At 42.8% G+C, this 27,897-nt stretch overlaps 1 protein-coding gene across 1 annotated transcript in view; it reads right to left on the reverse strand.

Annotated features, from left to right (window-relative positions):
- The window catches only part of LOC130130505 (dihydropyridine-sensitive L-type skeletal muscle calcium channel subunit alpha-1-like), a 357,791-nt gene that overhangs the window by 228,382 nt on the left and 101,512 nt on the right, over positions 1-27,897 (reverse strand). The window contains exons 3-6 of the mRNA XM_056300217.1: positions 21,297-21,436; positions 20,320-20,465; positions 18,754-18,906; positions 11,991-12,196 (exon numbers count right to left, since the gene is read on the reverse strand). Coding sequence (XP_056156192.1) covers positions 11,991-12,196; positions 18,754-18,906; positions 20,320-20,465; positions 21,297-21,436 — 645 coding nt within the window. The remainder of the gene's footprint in view (positions 1-11,990; positions 12,197-18,753; positions 18,907-20,319; positions 20,466-21,296; positions 21,437-27,897) is intronic.

The raw sequence follows: 27,897 nt of genomic DNA on the forward strand, positions 1-27,897 counted from the left end.
CTGTCTGACAGACAACTCACCCAGGTGGAGAAAGACATCCTTGCTAAGGGCCTGAATTTTGTTGTCACGCTGAGGCAAATCCTGATAGTGGAACTGATCACAGCCACGGAATCGGCGATCCGTAAAAACAACATCATGGACCCGGAAACAGAGCAACTGTGGATTAACGTTTCAGCCTGCCTCAGCAATGCAAAAGCACCACCGTCCAACATCAGCAGAGACAAGAGGAATGCTTTCACGACTCTCAGTAAGGACAAAATCATCATCATCATCATCCTTCCGGTGGACAAAGGTAGATACACTGTTTTATCAAACCAGACAAACCATCATGAGAAAGTTATCACGTTACTCAGTGATATAAATACTTTTGAGCCCGTGAAATGAGATCCAGGCAGTGGTTACAAGAAAAAGCTGATAGATTGTCTGAAGCTGTTAGAACAGGACAATGCTATTCACAGAATTTTGTACCATAGATTATACCCAGGGGAAGCCACATCTAGTCTGTATGATTTACCTAAGATACATAAACAGGATGATTCAGTGCAGCCTATTGTTTGTATGATTAACTCAGTGACCTATAACATCTCTAAGTTTCTAGCAGCTATACTTAACCCGTTGGTAGGCAGTAATGAACATCACATTCAAAACACTATGAATTGTGTGGCTAAGGTGAGGGACATCAATATCGAGGCAATGAAACAATGGTCTCTTATGATGTTTTGTCTGTCTTCACATGTGTTCCTGTTGATAAAGCAGTGGAGGTGGTCCGTATGAAATTAAAGGACAACTGTACACTTAGCAAGAGGACCACCCTTAAGACTAACCAAGTGTGTCTGCTCCTGAAGCTGTCGTCAGTCCATGTGCTTCGCATACAGGGGGAAGTGCTAGAGGCAGAGGTATGGGTGTGCTATGGTTTCCCCAGTTTCAACTATAGTAGCTAACTTGTATATAGAGGAAGTGGAAAAGAGGGCTCTGATGCCCTATCCAGGGGCACCACTTAGCCATTGTTTCAGATATGTGGACGATACCTAGGTTAAAATTATTATTATTATTTGTTTATTTTTTATTTGGAATCACATATTAACAGCATTTTGACATAATCATCTTTGGTTAGATACTTTTACAAAGTGATCCACCTTTTCTGCATTTTACAGAGTAATAGAACACAAAAATAGGGTAGAAGCATGAGAAACATGGGGTGTTTTCCATTTGAGATAAAAGAAAAAAAGAGGAAAACGTACAAAAACCATACTTACATAAACAAATTTAAACAAAAGGACGTTTTGGGGAAATACACAATTTCCACTTCTCCCAAAGTTCCTCAAATGTAGTTTCCTCAAGCCTCATGGAAAATCATGAATTATATCATACCAGTCCTCTATAGATGGGGTGTCTGGCTCAAGCCATTTCTTTGTAATTGCTTTTCTAGCAGCTACACTCAATATTCCAAATAAGTAACTTATATTAATGTTTGTGAGTGTTGCATTGATAGACCTAAGAGGAGTTCATCCCAATTAAAAGTATTTTTTGTCCCAAATATAGTCACTAATTCTATATAAATCTTACGCTAAAAGGAATTTACTTTTGGGCAGGCCCAAAACAAGTGGTAGTGATTGGCTTCCTGGGACCTACAGTTTCTGCAGCAGCTGGAAGAGCCTGAGTGGTGAGACGTCTGAACAGGTGTGATAATATATCTACAAAGACTCTTCCCGCCAAACACTCTCCATGAGGTGGAGCTTGTTATCCTCCACTGAGATTTACAATACTCTGTCCAAACTCCCTCTGGAATGGAACTGTTAGTTTCCCTTTCCCATTTTTGTTTTATGTTGGTGGTACTTGCTATCTTAATCTCCTGAAGCCCCCTATATAGCATATATATTATTTTAAACCCTGAACCCATCCTGTAGGCACTCACAAAAACTTTCAATAAATTATTTTCAAATGCCTTTTGACTCTAACATAAAACCATTAATGTGATGGCTTACCTGAATAAATCTATAAAAGTCACTATTATTTAACCTTTGTAGTCTTTCCGACATCTCAAAGTTGCTCAGCGTCCCCTGATTAAAAAAGGTACAGTACGATGACGATGAGAGGCCCTGATTAGCCCATCCTTTATAACTCATATCTCATTTGTTTGGGGTAAAGTCAAGGTCGTGACAGCACCATCTCAGAATTCTTATCTCATCAAACCAGCCATTCTTAGTGATAGTATTTAGCCATGTTTTCACAGATAAGTTAATCCACTTATTACCTATTTCCATTAAGTTTTTAATTAGTCTTTTATCCCCTATCCATGCCTGAATTGGAACTGCCCCAGACATGTTTTCTTCAATTTTTTTCCATCTTGCTTGGTAATCAGAATTGCACCAATAAAAATCCTCAGCTGGGCCGATATATAATAGTCCTTTAGGCAGAGGAGTGCAAGTCCTCCCTTGTTCTTTGCCAGCTGAAGAGTTTTAAAACTTACCCTTGGTTTTTTCCCTTGCCAAATGTACCACAATATTAATTTATCCCATTCATTGAATTGTTCGTCAGTTATTTCAGTTGGAAGAGCTGAAAACAAATGTAATACCCTAGGCAAGATATTCATTTTTACTGACTCTATTCGTGACTCAAAATGTAATATTTGAATTAGATTCAATCTTTTTATGTCCTCCTTTATTTTATGACTTAACAGATTCAAGTTTAAGGCATACAACTTTGTTAATTATTTTGGGATGTTTACTCCTAGATATCTCATGTGTTCCAGCTCCCAATTTATTTGGATTTTAGAGCATATGATCTGGCTAGGCATGTAATACAAACTTAATATTTGAGTCTTTTGAATATTCAATTTATAACCTGAGACAGAACCAAAGTTATCTAAGAGTGACAATAATTTCAAAATTGACCTCTCTGAGTTTGACAAGTAAATTAAAATGTTGTCTGCAAATAGTGAAATTTTTATGTTCTTGACCAGCATTTTTATACCTGTAACATTTTTGTCCTGAATGATCCCCTGGCTTAATGTGTCAATAAATATTGCAAACAGTGATTGACTTGTTGGGCAGCCCTGTATTGTCCCTCTTTCCAGGCTGAAAGAATTTGATATGGCTCCATTTATTTTTATTCTCGCCCTTGGGCTATTATACATTGCTTGAATCGGTTTAATAAAGTCTAGTGAAATCCAAATTTCTGTAGTACTCTATAGAAAAACTCCCAATTGACCCGATCAAAAGCTTTTTCTGCATCGAGACTCAATAGTACTGCCAGGAGTTTATTTTTAGCTACATGTTCAATTACATGTAATGTTCGGCAGATGTTGTCGTGTGTCTGCCTTTGCTGAATAAAACCTATCTGATCTAGACTTATTTGGGGGAGGATTTTTTTTCTTTTTTTTTCTTCTTTTTTTTGCCAGAATGTGGGTGAAGATCACATAATCTTGGCCAGAAAAGGTAAGGGGTGTGAATGTTTGCTTTTCAGACCTGCAGTAAAACCCACTCAGGTCCATTTGGAACACCTATCGGCTGATAGCCTCCACATTCAAGTTTATCTTTACCCTCCTTTGGTATCAAGGAGATTACCCCTTCTCTCCAAGATGGAGGAGTTATACCAGTTTTGAGCACTTGGTTATACGGGACCTTCATTATAGGGATCAACAGAGCATTCATTTCCTTGTACCACTCCGATGGAAAACCATCCGGATCAGCTGCCTTATTGGGTTTTAAATTTGATATTGCCTTTTTGATTTCCTGAGCCATAATTTCTCTAACTAGAACCTTATTTTGTTCATCCCTCCTTTCAGATAGTTTTATTGGGCCTAAAAGGCTTCCATCTCCATTTCATCTATTTGGGCCTGTGTATATATTTTTTTATAAAATGTTTCAAATGACTGTTATATATCTTTTAATTTGCAGTGTATTGAATTTGTTGTAGGGTCCTTTATTTTATAAATTGTGTTTTCTGCTTGTTGCTTTTTGAGTTTATAAGGAAGTAGTTTAGCCGATTTTCCTCCCACTTCACAGTGTCTTTGCTTAAGAAAGGGTAGCTTTTTTTTAATGCCGTTTGAGTAGATTTCATTTACTCGTTCTTTTTCCTGTCTATTTCTATTTTTATACCTCGATTCAGTGTCTTTGTATGCATGTTTTCTAAAAAAAAAAATTAATAATTCCGTTTGTAACTGGTCCAATTTTTCTTTTCTGTTTTAAATTAGAAAAATAGCCTATAATTTTCGCCCTAAGAACAGCTTCACATGTATCCCGAAGAATTGATGATGAAACTTCCTCGTTATCGTTTTGATCAAAGTAGTCTTTTAAATCCATCCTTATTTGCTGCCTCATATGATTTAGAATCCCTGTGTTTAACCTCCTGATAGTGCTCTTCTTTTCAAAACCTAGATATTGGGGTATGATCTGACAAGTCCATGGTCCCAATATTGCAATTTATAACCCTATATAAATCTCTCTGAAACATAAAGAAATAGTCAAGTCTAGAGAAGACAGAATGTGGGTGAGAAAAAAAGGTAGTCTGTCTTTGTCGGATTTAGATCCCTCCATACATCTGAGAGTCCCAGCTCCCCAATTATTAATTTTATTTTATTTTGTATAGTTTTTTTTTTCCTCTCCTGTGTGTAGTGAGGTTTTGATGTATCTAGGATCTGGTGAAGTCTAACATTAAAGTCTCCCCCACAAATTACGATAGCCTGGGCCTCCGACATTAGTAATTCAACGATTTGTTTGTAAATGTTCCATTCAGATCCTGGAGGGACATGAACTTTCAGAAAAATAACTAAAAAACCCTGCAAGTATCCCTAGACCAGTACAAATTTCCCCTCAATATCAGTCTTTTCATATGTTTTCATATTACCTCAACAAATTAACAGCTAGAATGCCAAAGGTCTGCAATGCTGTAATTGCTGCAAATGGAGGATTCTTTGACGAAAGCAAAGTTTGATGTAAAAAAAATCTTATTTCAAATACAAATCATTATTTCTAACCTTGTCAATGTCTTGACTCTATTTTCTATTCATTTCACAACATATGGTGGTGAATAAGTGTGACTTTTCATGGAAAACACAAAATTGTTTGGGTGATCCCAAACTTTTGAACGGTAGTGTAGGTTAAAATTAAATCTCAAGACATACCACATTTCACCGACCACATTAACTTTGTGGACAACCACATCAAGTTCACCAGGGAGGATGTGAAAAATTACAGGTTAGCCTGCTTAGACTGTGAAATTGCAATTGATGAAGGGGGACATTTGATTGTTGATATTTGCCATGAACCTATATATATTGAGGAGTACTTAAGGTTTGACTCTCATCATCCACTGGAGCACAAACTAGGAGTCATCAGGATGCTGTACCACAAAGCAGACAACGTCCTCACTGACAGCGGCCTGAGAAGGGGATAAATACCACATTAAATAGGCTCTGGTTAAGTGTGGTTATCCTAACTGGGCATTCGCAAAGAAGATGCCCAAACAGTGCACCAGCCAATTGAAGAGAGGAGGAAAACAGCTGCCTAAGCATAAACCATTGGTGATTCTGTATGTGGTGGGAGTTTCGGAACAGTCAAAACAGACAATCTTTATTATTTATTAAGTTATTATTAAGATATTGCTTACAATAACTACTCTGAAAAGTTGGAAAACAGGTTTTCTGCCAATGACCAATCATCAGTCTGGAGAGGTTTGAAAGACATTACCAACTACAGGAAACCATCCCCCCACACTGCAAGGAACCATCCGCTGGCAGATGGCCTAAATAGGTTTTACTGCAGGTCTGAAAAGCAACATTCACACCTCTTACCCTTTCTGTCCACAACACACAACCAACTGCACTCCCTGCCAGCCACTCTCCCCTCCCCTCCCCACTGAACCTCCACCCGCACTCAAGATCTGTGTTGAGGATGTGCACCAGCTCTTCCAAAAACAGAAGACCAGGAAGGCAACGGGCCTGGATGGCGTCTCACTCTCCTGTCTTAAAGTCTGTACTGACCAGCTGGCCCCGATTTTCACATTGTTCTTCAACAGATCACTGCAGCTGTGTGAAGTCCCCTCCTGCTTCAAGAGCGCCACTATCATCTCGGTCCCCAAGAAATCCCATATCAAAGGATTACATGACTACAGGCCCATTGCCCTAATGTCTGTGGTCATGAAATCCTTTGAGACTGGTGTTGGCCCACCTGAAGGAAATCACAGGCCCCCTGCTTGACCCTCTGCAGTTTGCCCACCAAACAGACAGGTCAGTGGATGATGCAGTCAACACAGGATTGCACTACATCTTCCACCACCTTGACTCCCCAGGGACATATGCAAGGGTCTTGTTTGTGGACTTCAGCTCAGCGTTCAACACCATCATCCCATATATCCTCCACTTCAAACCCACCCAGCTCACTGTACCAGCCCCCCATCTGCCAGTGGATTAAAAACTTCCTGACTGACAGGGGACAGCTGGTGAGGCTGGAGAAAATCACATCCAGCACCCATACAATCAGCACTGGTCCCCCCCAGGGATGTGTGTTCTCCCCTCTGCTCTCTTCCCTCTACACAAATGACTGCGCCTCAGGAGACCTGTCTGTTAAACTCCTGAAGTTTTTTGGATGACACAGCTATCACTGGCCTTATCCGGGATGGTGACGAGTCTGCTTATAGACAGTAGGTTGATCAGCTGGCCTTCTGGTGTGACCATAACAACCCGGAGCTGAACACACTCAAAACAGTGGAGATGACAATGAACTTCAGGAGGAGCCCCCAACACTACCCCCCTCCCCCACCATACTCAACAGCACAGTCTCTACAGTGAAAATCTACATATTTCTGGGTTCCACAATCTGCCAGAACCTAAGGTGGGCATCCAACATAGATACAATCATCAAAAAGGCTAAGCAGAGGATGTACTTTCTCTGCCAGCTCAAGATATTCAACCTGTCTCAGGAACTGTTGATTCAGTTCTATACTGCAATAGTCCAGTCTGTCCTCTGCACATCCATCACTGTCTGGTTTGGTTCTGCCACCAAATGGGACAGGAACAGACTACAATGGACAGTTAGATCTGCAGAGAAAATCAATGGCACCAACTTGCCCTCCATTCAGGACTTATACACCTCCAGACTCAGGAAATGGGCAAGCAACAAAACTGCAGACCCATCACACCCTGGTCACAACCTGTTCCAACTCTTCCCCTCTGGCAGGCACTACAGAGCACTGTACCCCAAAACAACCACATATAAAAAATTTCTTTCTGCAGGCTGTCATTGAAATGAACGCTTAATGCTGTCAATAAATCCAACCATGTTGTATATACTGTACTGTACATTGCACATATACTGGTATGCTCTGTCATGTACATCTACCTCAGGCATGTATGCAAGTAACCTACTAACATCTATTTCAGCATCTCCGATACACTATATGGACAAAAGTATTGGGACACACCTCTTAATCATTGAATTCAGGTGTTTCATTTAGACCCATTGCCACAGGTGTATAAAAGCCAGCAGCTAGCCATGCAGTCTGCATTTACAAACATTTGTGAAAGAATGGGTCGTTCTGAAGAGCTCACGATATTCAAGCGTGGTACTGTCATAGGATGCCCCCTTTGCAATAAGTCACTTCGTGAAATTTCTTCCCTGCTGGATATTCCACAGTCAACTGTAAGTGGTATTACTGAAAAGTGGAAGCGTTTAGGAACAACAGCAACTCAGCCATGAAGAGGCAGACCACGGATAGTCACACAGTGGGGTCAACAAGTGCTGAGGTGCATAGTGCGTAAAAATCGCCAATGCTCTGTTGACTCAATAACTGCAGAGTTCCAAACTTCCTGTGGCATTAACATCAGCACAAAAACTGTGTGTCAGGAGCTTCATGGAATGGGTTTCCATGGCTGAACAGCTGCATGCAAGCCTTACATCACCAAGCACAATGCCAAACGTCGGATGGAGTGGTGTAAAGCACGCTACCACTGGACTCTGGAGCAGTGGAAACATGTTCTGTGGAGTGACGAATCATGCTTCTCTGTCTGACAGTCTGATGGATGAGTCTGAGTTTGGCAGATGCCAGGAGAACGTTACCTGCCTTACTGTATTGTGCCAACTGTAAAGTTTGGTGGAAGAGGGATAATGGTATGGGGTTGTTTTTCATGGGTTGGGCTAGGCCCCTTACTTCCAGTGAAGGGAAATCTTAATGATTCAGCATACCAAGACATTTTCAATTCTATGCTTCCAACTTTGTGGGAACAGTTTGGGGGGGGCCCTTTTCTGTTCCAGCATGACTGTGCCCCAGTGCACAAAGCAAGGTCCATTAAGACATGGTTGGGTGAGTTTGGTGTGGAAGAACTTGACTGGCCCACACAGAACCCTGACCTCGACCCCATTGGACACCTTTGGGATGAACTAGAACGGAGACTGCGAGCCAGGTCTTCTTGTCCAACATCACTGCTTGACCTCACAAATGCTCTTCTGGATGAATGGGCAAAAATTCCCACAGACACACTCCAAAATCTTGTGGAAAGCCTTCCCAGAAGAATGGAAGCTGTTATAGCTGAAAGGGGTGGGGGGGGGGGGCAACTCCATATGAATGCCTATGGATTTAGAATGGGATGTCATAAAAGCTCCTGTAGGTGTAATGGCCAGGTGTCCCAATTCTTTTGTCCATATAGCGTATATTCTCTGCACCATTGCCCCTTATCACCTCTTATTTCACCTGTATTCTGTCCTCGCAATTGCATCTGAGCAAGGCTAGACAGATAGCTAACAAAAATAATCCTCAATAAACCTGTCTCCAACAGAGTGTGGCTTTACTGGTTTCAACATTGTAAAACTGAAAATACAAACAAAGGGGTACAGATTACAAAACACATACAGCTTACATGAAATTGCTTTTTAGCATGAAATATAACCTGTCACAATTAACAATAACATTAATTTCTTTAGTTATCCAGATATAGACAGCCAAACAATAAACTAGCATAAGAACTTAGCAAACATGAGAACGTATGTCAATTGACCCTTCGCTAAGCCCCGCCCTAGAACAGCCACTGTCCAATCCTACATTAGTAACCGTTACTAAGCAGGGGAGGCCTGGCAAGCCATCGAGGAAATGCCGAAGCGGTGCGCTTACGGTACCTGCAAATCAGACAGCAGATATCCTAAAAGTTTGGAGGGTGGGGTCGTATTTTGGGCTTTTCCTAAGCGTAAAACACAAGAGGAAAAATGTCAAATGTGGATCAAACAGTGTGGAAGACCTCACTCACAGCTCAATCCATCGAGGATAAACAAAAACACATTTTTGCTCCAAGGTAAGCTTGCTAACGTTGGCTAGCCTAGCTAGCTAGGTTAGCTAACGTGACAGTCAACTGGTCTCCGCTTTCGATCCTGTCTAGCCTTTGCGACCACCACCGATGATACGGGCACAGCCTTTATTTTACCACCTCTTGGTTTGTGCCATTGTTGTGGCAAACTTGTGCAGGACTTAGCTGACTCTTCTGTTCTTGCCTTTATAAGATCCAGTGTATGGATCAAGCCCATGATGTGTGAGCAATATCCTAGTGCACTTTAAACAAACGGGAAAGTTCACGTGAGCTCCGCTGATCCAGCTGGCTAGCCTGGCTAGCTAAAACATAGCCTAATGTTAGCTAGATCTGAAAGCTAGCTAGTAGGCTATATGGACTCGTAACTAAATGTCAGCTTAAAATACAACTTAAAATACAACTATCTATATTGTCTTACCCTGCTGTACATGAGCATTGTTGTTCATTTATCTCCTTGTCCTTAACGTGAATAGTTAAGACGTGGGGTGCCTGGGTCTTATCTTGGGACCTGTAGGCTTTAGCCTCGATTTTAATTTCCCCTTCATTCACACGCTGACAAATTATATCGTGGATGTAGCTTTCAAATGCATATTGCAAGCCTTTCTGTCTACTTCTCTCTGATATCTCCTTGCTTTTCCAGAAATTGGATGTCAATTCACCTGGAATATCTGTCACTGACATGACAGTAAACGCCATGTTTAAATTTTGCGGACAGACGATAGCTTGCCAGGCGTAGCAACAGTAACCAAGGGGGGCGGGGTTTAGCGAAGGGTCAATTAGTCAGATGCTAGCTAGGGAGCTGTCAGCTTGAATGAGGTTCTGAGTTAGCTAAAATAGGTTAGCTAGCAACATCAAGACAACAAGAAACGTTTTCTAGTAATATGTAGCTTGACTTACAAAATTAAGTTCCAGATCTAACATGTAAGTGCTGATACCCACAGACATATCTACACCAAGGTTCAAACGAAGAAAAACAGACCGCATTTCACACGCACTGCTTGCTGCTTCACAACAAGCCAAACGGAAGATAAACAAAACGGACTCTCAGCTGGTGACATTAACAGTACCTAAAACAACCATTAGAGGGCAGCACTGTAACACCTAACGCCATAACAGAGCATGGGCAGTTCTGTCGTCTTCAGTTCTCATGTAGTTATAGAGAGCAGGAAGATATCTTGTTCTAAGTTGAGTTTTTTGGGTGCATCGCTCACCTGGAAGTTAATATACCAAAGAACATGTATTCAGTACAGTAATGTAACACCTAGCTGGGGTCAGAACAACCTGTATGTAGAGGCCTGCCAAATATGGGAATATGGATATGTGAAATATATTGTAGCAAATTCAGGGGGCAGCCCGGGAACCGCCGTAGACAGGATGCGAACCCATATTTCCCGCACCAGAGGCGACTACGTTAACCAGTCGACTAAAGGGTCCGCTAACGGGTCTACTTATCCATGATTGATACACTACCCTCCTCCTTCGGGAAGCGTGTCCCCGCACTTCAACATATCAGCGCCCTCACCCTTCTGTGGACGTTTTGCCAGAACTGTCGTGGAGACAGACATCTGTAAACACTGGCCGTAGTTTATGCAGAGAAACTGGAGACGAGAGGATTTCGCTGAAGCTAATTAGCTAGTTAGCGCTGCCTGGGAGGAAGGATTCATTCAGCGCGCACTGGACCTTCATGATCAGCACGGACCGTGTGGCATTCATCAACGTTACCCCGCTGTAGCATCATCTACCTGCCCGGTGGACCACTCGTGAATCGTTTGAGTGGTCGCATGAGTAAGAGGGGACTATTCAAACACTGACTATCAACGTGTTCCTATTGGGAGTTTGTTCCATGGTTTTTTGTGCACCAACGTGTGGGCCCCATCATTTAGAAATCCAAGCGCTTGGTAATATAGTTCACAATTGCTCTGAGTTGAACTGTTTATTTGGAGACTTTTATTCAGGACTTTGTCTGATATTACAAATTAATTATTGGGTCAAGGTTATTTAGTAAGGCGTTCACTTCATATATTTGATAGCTTTTCAATTCTGTATTCTAGTATTTGGTTTGCAATTCCAGAGGGTTATTCTTTTTTGATAGTATGTTGATGTGACAACACAAGAGGGATTTGGCTGTTTGATAAGTAAATGCTTTTTTGATACATATCGAGAGAAGGAAAGATATAAGAACAACAATAGCCTACCAGAGAATAAATGTTATTTCTTTATTATTATTGCCCTAAACGTTCTATTATTCTGAGGTTTATCATTTAAATTCAGCCAACTCAACACCAACTGCTGAGAACTCAGGATCCTGTTTAAGGAAAATTGAAATAGTAGCCATAGCTGTCAACAAGGGGTTACATGTATAAATCAACCCTTGTGTATATATGTGAAGATTGTTGTGTTGTAGTGTTGTTATTCTATGTTAAGTACACTGAGAGAGCCACAAAACCAGAGTCAAATTCCATGTATGTACAAACCTACATGGCTATCCAAAGGAGTTGAATCAAGTGCAACTGGACTTGGTATACATCCGTGAAGACGTTTCGCCTCTCATCCAAGAGGCTTCCTCTTGGATGGCTAATAAACATGATTGTGATGATGATAAATGAACTGTATACTGATATCCTACTGAAAACCATGACAATGAACATGTGTATCTCAGCTAATATCATATTAACATCCCAGGCTGTTCTCTTACCCAGTACAGGACATCAGTCCAGCCTTGCGTAGTGATGCACTGGTAGACAGTGAGCATGGAGAAGCCTAAGTTGTCAAAGTGAGTGATACCATGGTTTGGGCCAGGCCAGCCAGTTCGACACTCGGTACCATTGATGCTGCAGCGTCGACCATTCCCTGCTTGGGCACATGGAGCTGGCTTGTCATTTTCCACAGTGGCAATGATGTCTAAATGTCATAGGAGGAGAAAGTGATAGTAAAATGAGAATTTGTTATCATGTATGGTTATGCATGTGTGTGTGTGTGTGTGTGTGTGTGTGTGTGTGTGTGTGTGTGTGTGTGTGTGTGTGTGTATGTGTGCTTGTACTTCTATCTTTGTGAGAACCAATTTGGTTTTTAACCATCAGAGTGAGGAAATTTTTGCAAAGTTTGGAAATTGTGGCCAGTCCTCAATTCTTTACAGATGTGTTTTACAGTTAGGACTTGGGTTTAGGGTTAGGGTTAGAATTAAGAGTAGGGGAAAATGGGGAGCGGAACTAAAGTTGAATAAAATTGATTTCATGTGGGAATAATAAACAAACACAAAGAGCACAAGCAGAGTTTACCATTGAGGTATTAATACAGGGGGTCATGAATTGCCTCTAAGCTTCAAGCCACTTGTGGATGAGCACCAGCACTGCAGCCAGAAGTGCTGGACTGGCTCCATTATGCACATTTCTCCATAGATTTCCATTCATTTTTTTCTAACATTTTCTCCTCCAATATTTTTTTCTCAGATGTCAAACTTGCACACTTGTTCATTTGATTATGCAAATGTGTTTTTTCCATAGCCTGGTTAATTTCAGGCCTACCAAATTGATAGATAATTAATTGAGGTTTATCTTTTGGATATGTCATGTATCATAATCACAAACAGTGGCCCTTTGCATGCTTTTTCCCTCTATCATTCATGTCTGGACTAGCAGAGCACCAGAAATATGAGATGTTCTTGAGCTCTTTCATAGCGTTTTTGACAAATATAATGCGTGAGCATTCCTGAAATCTTAATCAATACACACTGTATTTACAACAAACAATTGAAATTCCCTTTTTTCCACAATGTTAATAAGTTTGATGTTTTTTATTAGTTCAGTAGTACAGAGCATCTGATGTTGAAACCCTTGTGCTGATAATCAGGGATATGCATGGAGTAATTAAACTGCACCAAATTGCTAATTGTAACCTATTCCATTTACTTATATGATCAGCAAACCCACCACTGAGGATGCACAAGCCAGTGCACTCTTAGTGCTGGTCCCAAGCCTGCATAAATGGGGAGGGTTGCATCAGGAATGGAACATGGTGTAAAACCTTAGCCAAATCAAATATCTACTACTACTACTACTACTACTACTACTACTACTACTACTTTCGGCTGCTCCCGTTAGGGGTCGCAACAGCAGATCATCTGTTTCCAACTCTTCCTGTCCTCTGCATCTTCTTCTGTCACACCAGTCACCTGCATGTCCTCCCTCAGCATATCCATAAACCTCCTCTTTGGCCTTCCTCTTTTCCTCTTTCCTGGCAGCTCCATATTCAGGATTCTTCTCCCAATATGCCCAGCATCTCTCCTCCAAACATGTCCAAACCATTTCAATCTTGCCTCTCTTGCTTTGTCTCCAAACCGTCCAACCTGAGCTGTCCCTCTAATATACTAATTCCTAATCCTGTCCTTCTTCATCACTCCCAATGAAATGAAAATCTTAGCATCTTCAACTCTGCCACTTCCAGCTCCACCTCCTGTCTTTTCATCAGTGCCACTGTCTCTAAACCATTTAACATAGCTGGTCTCACAACCATCTTGTAAACCTTCCCTTTAACTCTTGCTGGTACCCTTCAAATCACTACTGATACTCTTCTCCACCCACTCCACCCTGCCTGCACTCTCTTCTTCAACTCTCTTCTGCACTCCCTATTACTTTGGATAGTCGACCCCAAGTATTTAAACTCATACACCTTCGTCACCTCTACCACACCTCCTCTCTCGGCACCCTGTCGTATGCTTTCTCTAAATCTACAAAGACACAATGCAACTCTTTCTGGCCTTCTCTATACTTCGCCATCAACATTCTCAAAGCAAACATCACATCTGTGATGCTCTTCCCTGGCATGAAACCATACTGCTGTTCACTGATCATCACCTCTCCTCTTAACCTAGCTTCTATTACTCTTTCCTATATCTTCATGCTGTGGCTGATCAACTTTATATCTCTGTAGTTGCTGCAGTTCTGCACATCTCCCTTGTTCTTGAAAATCGGTACCAGTATGCTTCTTCTCCACTCCTCAGGCATCCTCTCACTTTCCAAGATTGTGTTAAACAATCTAGTTAAAAACCCCACTGCCATCTCTCCTAAACATCTCCATGCCTCCACAGGTATGTCATCAGGACCAACTGCCTTTCCACTCTTCATCCTCTTCATAGCTGCCCTCACGTCCTCCTTGCTAATCCACTGCACTTCCTGATTCACTATCCCAACATCATCCCACCTTCTCTCTCTCATTTTCTTCATTCATCAGGCCCTCAAAGTACTCCTTCCACCTTCTCAACACACTCTCCTCGCTTGTCGGCACATTTCCATCTCTTTCCTTGATCACCCTAACCTGCTGCACATCCTTCCCAGCTCAGTCCCTCTGTCTAGCCAATACTGTCCTTTTTTCCTTCCTTAGTGTCTAACCTCTCATACAACTCGCCATATGCCTTTTCCATTTCCTTTGCCACTTCTCTCTTCGCTTTATGCTGCATCTCCTTGTACTCCTGTCTACTTTCTTCATCTCTCTGACTATCCCACTTCTTCTTTGCCACCATCTCCCTCTGTATACTTTGCTGTACCTCATTCCACCACCAAGTTTCCTTGTCTTCACTACCACCCAGTGCCTGTCTTAACTCCTCCCTGAACTCCACACAACAGTCGTCCTTCTTCAACTTCCACCATTCGATCTTTCGCTCTGTGTTCACGCTCTTTCTATTCTTGGTCTCCGAAGTCATCCGACAGACCAGCATCCAATGCTGCCTAGCTACATTCTCCCCTGTCACCACCTTGCAGTGTTCAATCCCTTTCAGATTGTGCCTCCTATATAAGACATCGTCCACCTGTGTGCACTGTCCTCCACACTTGTACGTCACCCTGTGTTCCTCCCTGTTCTTGAAATATGTATTCACCATAGTCATTTACATCCTTTTTGCAAAATCCACCAACATCTGTCCTTCCACATTTGACTCCTTGACACCATACCTACCCATCACCTCCTCATCACCTCTGTTCCCTTTACCAACATGTCCATTGAAGTCCGCTCCAATCACCACTCTTTCCTCCTTGGGTACCCTCTCCACCACGTCTTTCAACTCACTCCAGAATTCTTCTTTCTAGTCCATCTCACACCCAACTTACGGGGTATATGCGCTGATAACATTCATCAATACACCTTCGATGTCCAGTTTCATCCTCATCCCTCTGACACTCTCTCCACCTCCAGCACACTCTTGACATACTCTTCCTTCAGAATTACCCCTACCCCATTTCCCCTCCCAGTCACACCATGGTAGAAGAGTTTGAACCTCCTCTGATGCTTGGCCTTACTCCCCTTCCACCTGGTATCTTGCACACACAGTATGCCTACCATTCTTCTTTCCATCATATCAGCCAGTTCTCCCTTTACCAGTCATAGTGCCAACATTCAAAGTTCCAACTCTCACCTCCACATTCCTACCCTTCCTTCTCTCCCACTGTCTCTGGACATGCCTTCCCCCTCTCCTTCTCCTACGCCATATAGTAACATAGTTTCCACCGGCAACCTGCTGGCCAACAGTACCGGTGGCGGTCGTTGGTGACCTGGCCCTAAACTGATCCAGTATGGAAATCTGATTTATGATCCGCATATTTGATTTGGGATAGATTTTACAGCATGTTCCCTACCTGACACAACAATCTCCCCATTTATCTGGGCTTGGGGACCGGCATTAAGAATGCACTGGCTTGTGCATCCTCAATGGCTGGGTCTGGGTTTTTGCCGATAAGAGCATAAACTGCCTTAAGCAGGAAGCGTCTTTATGCATACACCAGAAATTGGTCCACCCCAAGATTCGGGTCCCCCGGCTCAAACAGAGTAATATAGTGTACGCTGTTAAGTGCCAGGAGGATTGCCATGACTTCTACATCAGGGAAACCAAACAGACGCTGGCCAAGAGGATAGCACAACACAGGAGAGCTAACACATCAGGCCAGGACTTCACCAAATCTATGCTGGGTAAACTGTTCCACTTTATTCTGCAGATATTTCCTCATCAGAGAACAAATAAGGCTCAAAATGTAAGGTTTAATGCCAAATCTGCTCCCTGGTTCACTCTCTGCATCCTTAAAGATGGAAGTCAAAGAAGGTTGAATCAGTTCATCTGGACACAACGTTTATTGACTGATACATTTTATCATCATCTAAGTGACCTCTTCAGTCTCAGCTGACTGCAGGTATCCCCACCATTATAAACAATACAGTGGTTTAATGACCGAAACCAACGACCAGTTAACTACAGTTACAATGGCCATGTGTACTATTCACAGAGGACTAGGGAATGTTGCAATCACAGCATTGTAAGGGCCCTGACACACCAGGCCGATGGTCGGCCAATGTCGGGCCATCCAGTGAGTGTCTGTGGCCCTAGTTTTTGCGGTGTGTCCCGCACCATTGGCACTAGTCGGACCCCTGTTGGCAGCTTTTCGGCCCATTCAGCATGTTGAATCATTGGAGCCCGTCGGTGAGAGAGATCACTCTGATTGGCTGTTCAGCTTCGCAAATCACAGCAGAACGTACATGCTAGTTGGCTGTCAGCTGTAGTCTTTGCGGTGTGTTCAAGTGCTACTTTTTGGCCCAGATTGCAGGAGATGTGAGGCAATGCAACAATCGGCCTTCATCGCCACTAATCGGTTTGGTGTGTCTGGGCCCTAAGATGGCGACCCCCCCCCCCCCTCAGTTCAGGATGGTTGTTCCCACTTAACATAGATGGCCTCTTTAACTCCCTGTTCAAACCAGTTTTCCTCCCTATCAAGGATGTACACGTCATCATCCTTGAAAGAGTGACCACTGGCCAGTAGATGGTATAGACTGTGGAGTCCTGGCCTGATGTGTTAGCTCTCCTGTGTTGTGTCATCCTCTTGACAGGTGTAAGCTTTGTTTTTCCAATGTACAAGTCACGGCAATCCTCCTCCTTGCTCTGTTTGTGCTGGGGGACTCGATCCTTGGAGTGGACCAACTTCTGGCGTAGCGTGCTTTGGGGTTTGAAAGCAACTGAGACGCAGTGTTTGGAAAATACGTGTCTCGGCTTGTCCGCCACTCTCGCCACATATGGAATCACCACTGGTTTACACTTAGGCAGCTGTTGTCCTTCCCCTCTCTTTGATCAGCTGGTGCACTGTTTGGGTGTCTTCCTGGCTTTGACAACTGCCCAGTGAGGATAACCACACTTAACCAGGGCCTGTTTAATGTAGGACTTCTCCCCTTCCTCCGCTGCTGTGTCGATGGGGGCATTGTCAGCTCCCTAATCCCTAATCCTCTGTGAATAGTACACATGATCAATGGTCACACCCATATTTGCATATGAAACTGGTTGTTGGTTTGGGTCGTTATGCCACTGTATTGTTTATAAGGGTGGGGACACCTGCAGTCAGGTGAGACTGAAGAGGTCACTTAGATGATGAAACGTATCTGTCAATAAACGTTGTGTCCAGATGAACTGATTCAACCTTCTTTGATTCTCTTACCTGGATTATTGAGCATGCATCGAGTCAAAGATAGAAGGATTAGAAAAAAAAAACTGTAAAAACCCATTGTAAGACCTAGACACGCTCAGTTCATTGGTTTGTTTCAGTAAAACTGTTGTTGTTTCAGCACAGCTGTACTGTGCTTAATAACAAGCTTCAGCTCAGCTGTAAAGTGGGACACAACGGCTCAAGATCTCGGGAATGGATGGATATATTTTGATTGGGTATTCGGCATGATCAGAAAAAGGCTAAGGTTTTACACCATGTTCCATTCCTGACACAACCCTCCCCATTTATCCGGGCTTGGGACCAGCACTAAGAATGCACTGGCTTGTGCATCCTCAGTGGTGGGTTTACTGATCATATAAGTAAATGGAATAGGTTACAATTAGTAATTTGGTGCAGTTTAATAGCTCCATGCATATCCCTGATTATCAGCACAAGTGTTTCAGCATCAGATGCTGTGTATTACTGAACTAACAAAAATCATCAAACTTATTAACATTGTGGAAAAAAAGGAATTTCAATTGTTTGTTGTAAAATTTTTTGGGGGCATCCTGGTAAAATTTCAGGGATGCTCATGCATTATATTTGTCAAAAACACGATGAAAGAGATCGAGAACATCTCATATTTCTGGTGCTCTGCTAGTACAGAAGTGAATGACTGAGGGATTGCACTGTAATTAATTTGGATATTATTCAGCCTGTACTTTAACAGAGCTTCTGTGAAAATGTTCTTCTTGGGAGAGGTTGCCCATGGACCTCCCAACATGATATGGTTCCTTGCATATGGTTCTTTCCATCACATTAAGAAAAACAATAGGGGAAAGACTGGTCTACAGTGTATGTCATTCAGTCAATCGTTTATCCAAATCAGCTTACATGACCAGGAATACAACATTTTTGTTGTGGCCAAAGTGCCATTTCAACCAAAGCACTAGCTGCCTCTGTGCCATACCCTGGCACTAGTTCTGACCATGGTTTGCTTCATACCTGTGCCTATGTAGTAACAGGTCTTATGCATCTTACACTTGAAGAGCTCCAAACCCATGATTGAGTAGATGGTGACCATGAAGAACACTAGTAAGGTGATGTGGAACAGAGGCAACATGGACTTCAGGATGGAGTTCATCACCACCTGGAGACCTGTAGGGGAACAGGGACTCATATCTCAAAATTCATCAAGCAATATAAAATTGAATGTTTTCTTTATTTATATTCATATATGTTCACTTACAGCTACTATTTCTTCAGACATTTTAGAAAAATGAGAATGACTTGATTCATTGATTTATGTGGAGCCCCTTGGTAAAATCTTGTGTTAGTTAATAAAATAATGTGGCCATGACTTGTTAATGTGTGGGAACGAGATCCTAATGCATGGCCATGACTTCGTAACCCTCATGGCCACGACAGCAATGAGTGTGGGTGAGATTTTTATCTCCTTGCCACAAGTTTGTTAATAGTAGTTGTCCAAGCACAGGAGCATACTGTTGCTCATGCAGTTACTAAAGATAAAGACCTCATCACATGGGATATCTAATTATGTGGGGACCTCGTGTCAGTGATGAATTACCCCCTAACCTTTGCATTTTTTGAAGTGTGTTCACATGAGATAAAGATAAGTCGGAAATGTCTTAATTTATTTTATTTTTTTTGGTTTTCCCTCCCTTTTTCTCCCCAATTGTAGTTGGCCAATTACCCCACTCTTCCGAGCCGTCCCGCACGCTGCTCCACCCCCTCTGCTGATCCGGGGAGGGCTGCAGACTACCACATACCTCCTCCCATACATGTGGAGTTACCAGTCACTTCTTTTCACCTGACAGTGAGGAGTTTCACCAGGGGGACGTAGCGTATGGGAGGATCACGCTATTCCCCCCCCCGAACAGGCGCCCCAACTGACCAGTGGAGGTGCTAGTGCAGCGACCAGGACACGTACCCACATCCGGCTTCCCACCCGCAGACACGACCAACTGTGTCTTTAGAGGCGCCTGACCAAGCTGGAGGTAACACGGGGCTCAAACCAGTGATCCCCGTGTTGGTATGCAATAGAATAGATCACTACGCTATCCGGATGCCCCCCAAATTTCTTAATTTTACCAGTGCCTATTGCAAGTATTAAGCAATATTTTGACACTGTACCACTGTGGATATTTTTTTTTTTACTTGGGATGGATAAAAAGGCCTTTTTGGGACAAAAGTAGTCATGCATCAAATAGTGTACAGTCCTGCCAGTAAACCACACAGCAATATATGAACAACTGACATACGTATTTGCAATCATCAGCCATTTTTGCATAGGATCTTGTTCCCATGCATTAATAAACCTTGGCCACACGTTATTATATTGACACCAGGTGTCACAAGAGGGACTCTGTAGATTTGCTTCCAAATAAATCTAAACATTTTCTTTACCTGGACTATTTTTGATTTTTTGCAAGTTTTCAAGTTTTAATTATTCTCATTGTGAGTAGAATCTGTCCTAAAGAATACAAGTAAACATGAAGATAGATATCCAAACCTACAGCAGCCTGTTCATGAAATGATCAGGTTTCTTACTCGGGACTCCAGAGACTAGTCTGAGTGGTCGCAGGACTCTGAATGCACGGAGGGCTTTCATGTCAAAACCTCCACCACCTTTCTCTCCTACTGGGGCCTCAATCCCACTGATCTGGTTGACTGCATCCACCGCCACAGAGAACAATCTGGTCAGAGATCCAAGAAAGAGCAAGGGGTTATAAACAAGGCTTTAACTAAATACTTACAGCGGGATCCAATCCACCAAATTAATTACTGTACACACATGAAAACACAATCATACTTTAGACAACACGAGTATTTTATTTATTTTTGATTTTCCCCTTTTTCACCCCAGTTGTACTTGGCCAATTACTCTACTCTTCCGAGCCATCCCGGTCTCTGCTCCACCCCCTCTGCTGATCCGGGGAGGGCTGCAGACTACCATATGCCTCCTCCCATACATGTGGAGTCACCAGCTGCTTCTTTTCACCTGACAGTGAGGAGTTTTACCGGGGGGACGTAGTGCGTGGGAGGATCACGCTATTCCCCCCAGTTCCTACTCCCCCCCGAACAGGCACCCGGACCGACCAGACGAGGCGCTAGTGCAGCGACCAGGACACATACCCACATCTGGCTTCCCACCCGCAGACACGGCCAATTGTGTCTGTAGGGACGCCCGACCAAGCCGGAGGTAACACAGGGATTCAAACTGGCGATCCCCGTGCTGGTAGGCAACGGAATAGACTGCTACGCTACCCGGACACCTTGAACTTCTCTTTTTACTCGTGGTAAAGCTACACAGTGCAAGCACCATGCAAGTATGATTATCACCACATATAGGAGGTGGCTCCTACTTCTATATTGTTCATACTTTTCTTGTTTAAACTTTACCAAATAGTTTGCGAACAATAACACTAGCATCAGAAACTGATGTAGCTCTTGAGAGAGGGATGTCTGCTATTTTATCATTTCAGTGACAAATGTGAGGATCACAGTACAAGTTCTTTCACACTTACCCAACAGAAACACAAACAAAGTCCAGTATGTTCCAACAGTTTCTCAAGTATGCATCTGCATGAAAGAGAAACCCATATGCTACTATCTTCAGGAAACACTCTACAGAGAAGATGAAGAGGAAGATATACTCCAGGCTCTCCTGCAGGGCACAATGAAAACACTTTGTGAGATGGTGTGACTCTTACTCCAATATACAATGCTGTTAGTATGCATGGTACTTCCTACCTGAGTGATAGGATGAGGATATTATAATGATAGATGAAGCCATATCAGTGCTGCCTTTATCTGGCTCCAAAATGTGAGTCATTTATGCTTTATCCCATGTTTTTTTTCTATTTATTTTACTTATTTTTATTTATCCATTCATTCATCTTTCATTCGTTCATTCATTCGTTGGTTTGCTCCCTCATTCCTTCACCTGTGTGAAAGATCCTGATGTAACATACACAACATGTATCATCATATTTTTATTTGGTTAAGCTTCATAACATGTCAGAAGAATAAGTTTGGCAGCCTTTTTCACCTCCTTAATTCAAATGCACTAACAGCTGTTCCGCCAACAGGTGGCCGTATGAGACCTTACGTGCTGCTGGGACTATGGACTGTGGCATTGTGGGGAGCTGCCTCTAGTCCCATTCTGATGCCTCTAGTCCAGTCCCATTCCATTCCGATGCCTCTAGTCCCATTCCGATGTCTCTAGTCCCATTCCGATGCCTCTAGTCCCATTCCGAAGCCTCTAGTCCCATTCCGATGCTTCTAGTCCAGTCCCATTCCATTCCGATACCCCTAGTCCCATTCCAATGTCTCTAGTCCCATTCCAGTGCCTCTAGTCCCATTCCGAAGCCTCTAGTCCCATTCCGATGTCTCTAGTCCCATTCCGATGCCTCTAGTCCCATTCCGAAGCCTCTAGTCCCATTCCGATGTCTCTAGTCCCATTCCGAAGCCTCTAGTCCCATTCCGATGCTTCTAGTCCAGTCCCATTCCATTCCGATGCCTCTAGTCCCATTCCGATGCCTCTAGTCCCATTCCGAAGCCTCTAGTCCCATTCCGATGCCTCTAGTCCCATTCCGAAGCCTCTAGTCCCATTCCAAAGCCTCTAGTCCCATTCCGATGTCTCTAGTCCCATTCCGATGCCTCTAGTCCCATTCCGATGCCTCTAGTCCCATTCCGATGTCTCTAGTCCCATTCCGAAGCCTCTAGTCTCATTCTGATGAGAACGGCCACACTGAACTGCAGTACATATCCTTTGTCTCGCATATCCTGTTTTAGGTATGCATTCATGTGCACAAGTGCAGTGAGTATCATGAAATTAGCATAGTAACTTGTGTAGAACTACATGTGTAGTACTTGCCTGAGTGTGCGTGAAGGATTTTGTGTACTTATGAACATGTTAAAGTTACGTTAGCTGTCGTGGGTGCTGAATGGACACCAGTTCAATATTAGTGAACACGCTCTTAAATGTGACGTTAAGATTGTTCTACATTGGTAGCAGTTGTCCAATTGTCTGAATAACAGTAATATAAAGCCAGGACATTCAAATATAGTTTTAGGGTCTTTATTCCGATAGTAAAAATATGGATAGATAAAAGGTAAGGGGTTCACAATATCCCACTTTAGCTCTGGGGGGTGTGAGAGGGGTTTTTTTGGAGGGAACAGCCGTTTCAATTCAAGTCAGCTCGAAATACAAAAAGATACTTGTATAAATCCAAAGACAATAAATACGGCAGCGGCAGCTTCTATGGATGAACATGAACAGTATTATACACCACTCTTAGTATTCACAAGTGAAAATACAATGAGAAAGTATAAAAATAAAACAATCTCCATTACACTGTTGTATTAGTGTTAGCCTACTGTTGTACTAGCATTAGCCGATTGTCTTGAAGTCTACAACAGCGTAATCGATTAGCTAGCTCTTGTTCTTATGCACAAACATACATATGCAACTCAAAGTTATATAACCAAACTCTTATCGTCCGATTCACATTTGTAAACGGTTTTAACAAACCTCAATGTTGAAAGCTCTTACGGCGGACACAAAACCCTGGCGATCATCTGGTCTGCTGCAGGTGTTCGCCTTCTCTGCTCTGCATGGTCCAACAAAACGTGGCCACACCCAACATTGTTCACTTCCTGGCAGCGTGATAGCGTCAGCGATACACGTCCCGTTCTTAAAGCGACAGTAGCATAAATGTCGTAACAGAAATAGGGATTTGAGTCGTGGTTTCCGAGTTTATAAGAATTTCAATGAATTTCTTTACATTCTACCCTAATACTCCTTTACCACCGGGTTACATATATAAACTTAGCACAAAAACTAAGGAAATGTGTGTTTGGTAGATTATGTCTTTGTTGTAACAACGCTTCTTGGCAATAAATCTTATATCAGGCAGCTGATTGTCAGCACCTGGAGTACCAGAAGCTCAAAACAAGAGTCAATAGCAAAATAAGCTGTTACCATCCACATGTGTGACTTTCAGGTAGGCAACTGCAGCGATAGCTTTAACTGCTGCATCCGAGAAGACGAAGAGCTCTGTGCTTTGGGCTTGTGAGGTAGAGGAGGATGCATAGGAGTGAGGAACATGTAGCTCCTTGAGTTCCTGCAATGATTCATGCCATCTTCTCCACTCCGCATACCTATCCTCTGAGAGGGGGCCGTCCCATTCTGGGTCCTGGCAGGAAAGCTTTCTGAGCAGCTGTCTTCCTTCAATTGTAACTGGAGCTAGGAACCCTAAAGGGTCAAACAAGCTGTTTACAGTGTTTGACAGCGAAGGGCTTCAGGAACCTTGAACATGAATGTATCTGTCATGATGTTCCAGCTCACACCCAGGCTGCATTGAACAGGAAGAGCATCCACTGAAAGATCCAGATCTTTTATGACTTTGGCCCTGTCTCCCATCGGGAAGGCATCCATCACTTTAGTTCGGTTTGAAGCTATCTTGTGAAGCTTGATGTTAGATAGTGCGAGCATGCTGCGGGCTCTATGCAACATGTCAATGGCTTCAGCTTCTGTGGGGAAGGACTTCAGAGCGTCATCCACATAGAAGTCTCTTTCTATGAACTGACGCACGTCACTGCCATACTCTTCCTCTGCATCTCTGGCCGCCTTCTGCAGTCCAAAGATGGCCACAGCTGGGGTGGGACTGTTCCTGAAGACGTGGACCTTCATACGGCAGCCAACAACTTCCTTGGTGAGGTCAATATCGCAATACCAGAGAAAGCGTAGGATGTCTCTCAATAAAAAAAAAGCATCTGGTTCCAACACAACTGGCCTTCTTTCTGGGGCTGCCCTTACCTGCTGAAAGCGGACGGCATTCACCCTACTGGGGATGGCGCCGCTCTTTAGATAGTATACAATGTTAAGTTTGACACGAGGGACTTATCATTCAGCAGGTTGCAGGTGATTAGAGAGCCTGCTAGGTTTAAAGCTAGTGTGGATGTGGAGTCAAGTTCTTTAATATGATTAGTCAGGGAATGTCTCATAGTGTAGATTATCAGTCTGATAGTTTGGTCTTTAACATTGAGACTGTCTCCCTACCCTGCTGTGTTGCTCGCAAGCTCTGCTCTCCTTAACGTGTGAATCACAATAATCTAATAATTATTCCTACCACTGAGGGACTACCTTCTGAATGTCTTGCCAACCACATCTGCTGTGTCAGATCATTTTCTCATCAAATTTGAAGCATTATTGGCCTGTCCAGTTAATGTCAGTACAGATGTAATTGCCACTCGCCACATTGGTCCCTCCCTTTCATTGTGGTAACTGACTCTATTGAAAATTTCACTACTGACTTTAAATTTGGCCCCCTCTAGTCTCCTCGATTCAGTTGCACCTTTCACTACCAGAGCTAGGCGACTAAAGAGGCCTGCGCCCTGGTTTAAGGATGAGACACATTCTCTTAAGTGGGCCTGCAGGAGACTGGAACGTAAATGGCGAAAATCAAAAGTGGAAGTTTCTTACCTATCGTGTTATGAGTGTTTATTGAAAAACAAGCATGCTTTATCTGCTGCAAAACAGTGTGTCACTCTCACTTATTCAATATTAATAAGTATAACCCTAGATTTCTCTTTGACACTGTATCTAAACTTACTAAAAAGCAGCCATATTTTAGCTGCTCACCATTCACGGCCCACGAATTTCTAGATTTTTTTCTGCAATAAGGTTGATGAGCTCTTAAACAAGATTAGTTCTTGAACTCCAGCTACTCCTGCAGATTCTGTCTTACCAAATTCATATCTATATGATGAGTCACTGAAAGTCCCAGTTATTACAGCTTTTGAGACTATCTCTCTTGATACTTTGACTAAGTTTGTGTCAGCTTCTAAACCAACTGCTTGCCTACTTAATCCCTTACCAGCAAAACTTTTTAAAGACCTCTGGCCTTTTCTGGGACCTACAATGCTAGACATTGTTAATTTATCACTTACTACTGGCATTGTTCCGAGCAGTTTTAAGACAGCTGTGGTTAAACCTCTACTTAAAAAAACGCACCTCGATCCAGGGTCTCTTAATAACTAGTGACCAGTCTCTAATCTTCCATTCTTTTCTAAAGTACTAGAGAGAGTTGTGTATCAACATCTTTTGACCCATATAGAAGAAAATCATCTATATGAACCTTTTCAATTGGCTTTCAGGCCCTGTCACGCCACTGAAACTGCTCTGACCAGAGTGGTAAATGATCTTCTACTGGCTATGGACTCTGATTCCACTTCTGTGCTTCTACTACTGGACCTCATTGCAGCTTTTGACACCATTGATCACTGTATACTATTAGTAGGGCCCTACCAAATTCACGGCCGGGAAAATCGCGTCACGGACCGTGAAATCAGCCTCTTCCCGTGTAATTGACCATTTGCCGTGAAATGCAGTGAAATGCATAATTTAAGTGCACAACTAGTTTGAGAAAATACTGTGCTGACATGACTGACATTTTGGATGCGCGAATAAAAGCATTCACGTGTCTAAGACATTGATTGGTTAAATGAGCATCCGGGGTGGCCGCAATGATCATTTTTGTTACTAGCATAGTTTGAGTTAGCTGTCGTCAGCATGTTAGCTTAGGCCCTAACGTACTGAAGATGTTGAAATCTAAAACCTCAAAAAACACGACTGCAGACGACAGAGTAATTGAGTTTGGAAAACATATTTTACACGCTGATGGCGGAAAATTATTTTGTACGAGTTGTAATATCTCCTTAGATCACAGTCGACGAGCAACGATTCAGCGTCACTTGGAAAGTGAAACTCATCTCAACAAAAGGAGGGCTGCCGAAAAAGAACCACAAGGTGGAACCAACAAGAAGCAAAAACAATTTCATCGATGTTTAAGAAAACAACCGAGAGCACTGAGTCTCGACATTTGGCGACCATGGAGCTTGTTGAGGCGTTTGCTAGCGCTAACATACCGCTGGAAAAACTTGATCACCCGAAACTGAGGGACTACCTTCAACGTAATGTGAGAAATGCGGGCGGTTTACCCAGTGCAAATAAGCTCCGACAAGACTACCTTCCTAAGCTGTTTGGCGCACAATTTGAAGAGGTAAAATCTATCATAAATTCATGTGAATCGTTTTCAATTATTTCGGATGAGTCCACCGACGAGCAGGACAATTATGTTTTGCATGTTATTTTCGATTTCATGTCAGACAAGGCCGAAGATGTTGAGACTGGAACTCTAACAGCAGTGCTGGCCGACTGTGCTTACTTGGATGCTGTAAACTATACCACTGTTTCACAATCCATAATTAAAACCCTCACAAAATATGGTGCAGACTTTAACAAAGTATCTGCTTTCATTAGTGACAATGCAACCTACATGACGAAGTCATACAAATCTGTACTCCAGGGTCTCATGCCAAATTCGGTGCATATCACTTGCAATGCCCACATTATTTCTCTGGTGAGTGAGTTGTGGAGAGCTGAGTTTCCTAGAGTAGATAAGTTAGTGAGCTACGTCAAAAAAGTGTTTAAGCATTGTCCCAGTCGCAAACTACACTATCGGGAAAGCATTGCAGAGAAGACAGGGGAAACGGTGGGGGAAATTGCCCTTCCACCTGAACCAGTGATTACGAGATGGAACTCGTGGTTTCGGGCTGTACAGTATCACGCAGCTCATCTGGAGTTTTACGCAGATTTTGTGGAACAGGAGCTCGCACTGACACCCCGAACACAGGCATTGACCGAACTGTTAAATCTTTTACACGATCCTCACCTGAATGAGGAGGTCAAATTCATTTCCAAAAATGCCACTAAGCTAATGGACTTGATCACTTGGTTTGAATCTCGACATGTATTAATTCACAAGGCGTACAACAGGGTCATGGATTTGCTCTTTTGGGCAGAAGCACAGGCGAATGAAATTCACTCCGAGCGTGCAGATTTAAATGCCAGTGCTCATCACTTGTTTTCTGGCATGATACAAAAGATCAGGCAGTATTACTGCTATGGAGACGAGTCAAACGAGAACATTACGCAAAGTAGATTTAAACAACCAGCGGCCGAATTCCTGAAAGCAGTGCGCATTTTTGACCCTGCACAAATACTTATTTTGACGGTGGATTTAATCTCACTCAGCATGGACATTCCTGGATTTGCCAAAA

This window comes from Lampris incognitus, chromosome 2 (assembly GCF_029633865.1).
Source record: "Lampris incognitus isolate fLamInc1 chromosome 2, fLamInc1.hap2, whole genome shotgun sequence".
Taxonomy (NCBI): Eukaryota; Metazoa; Chordata; class Actinopteri; order Lampriformes; family Lampridae; genus Lampris; species Lampris incognitus.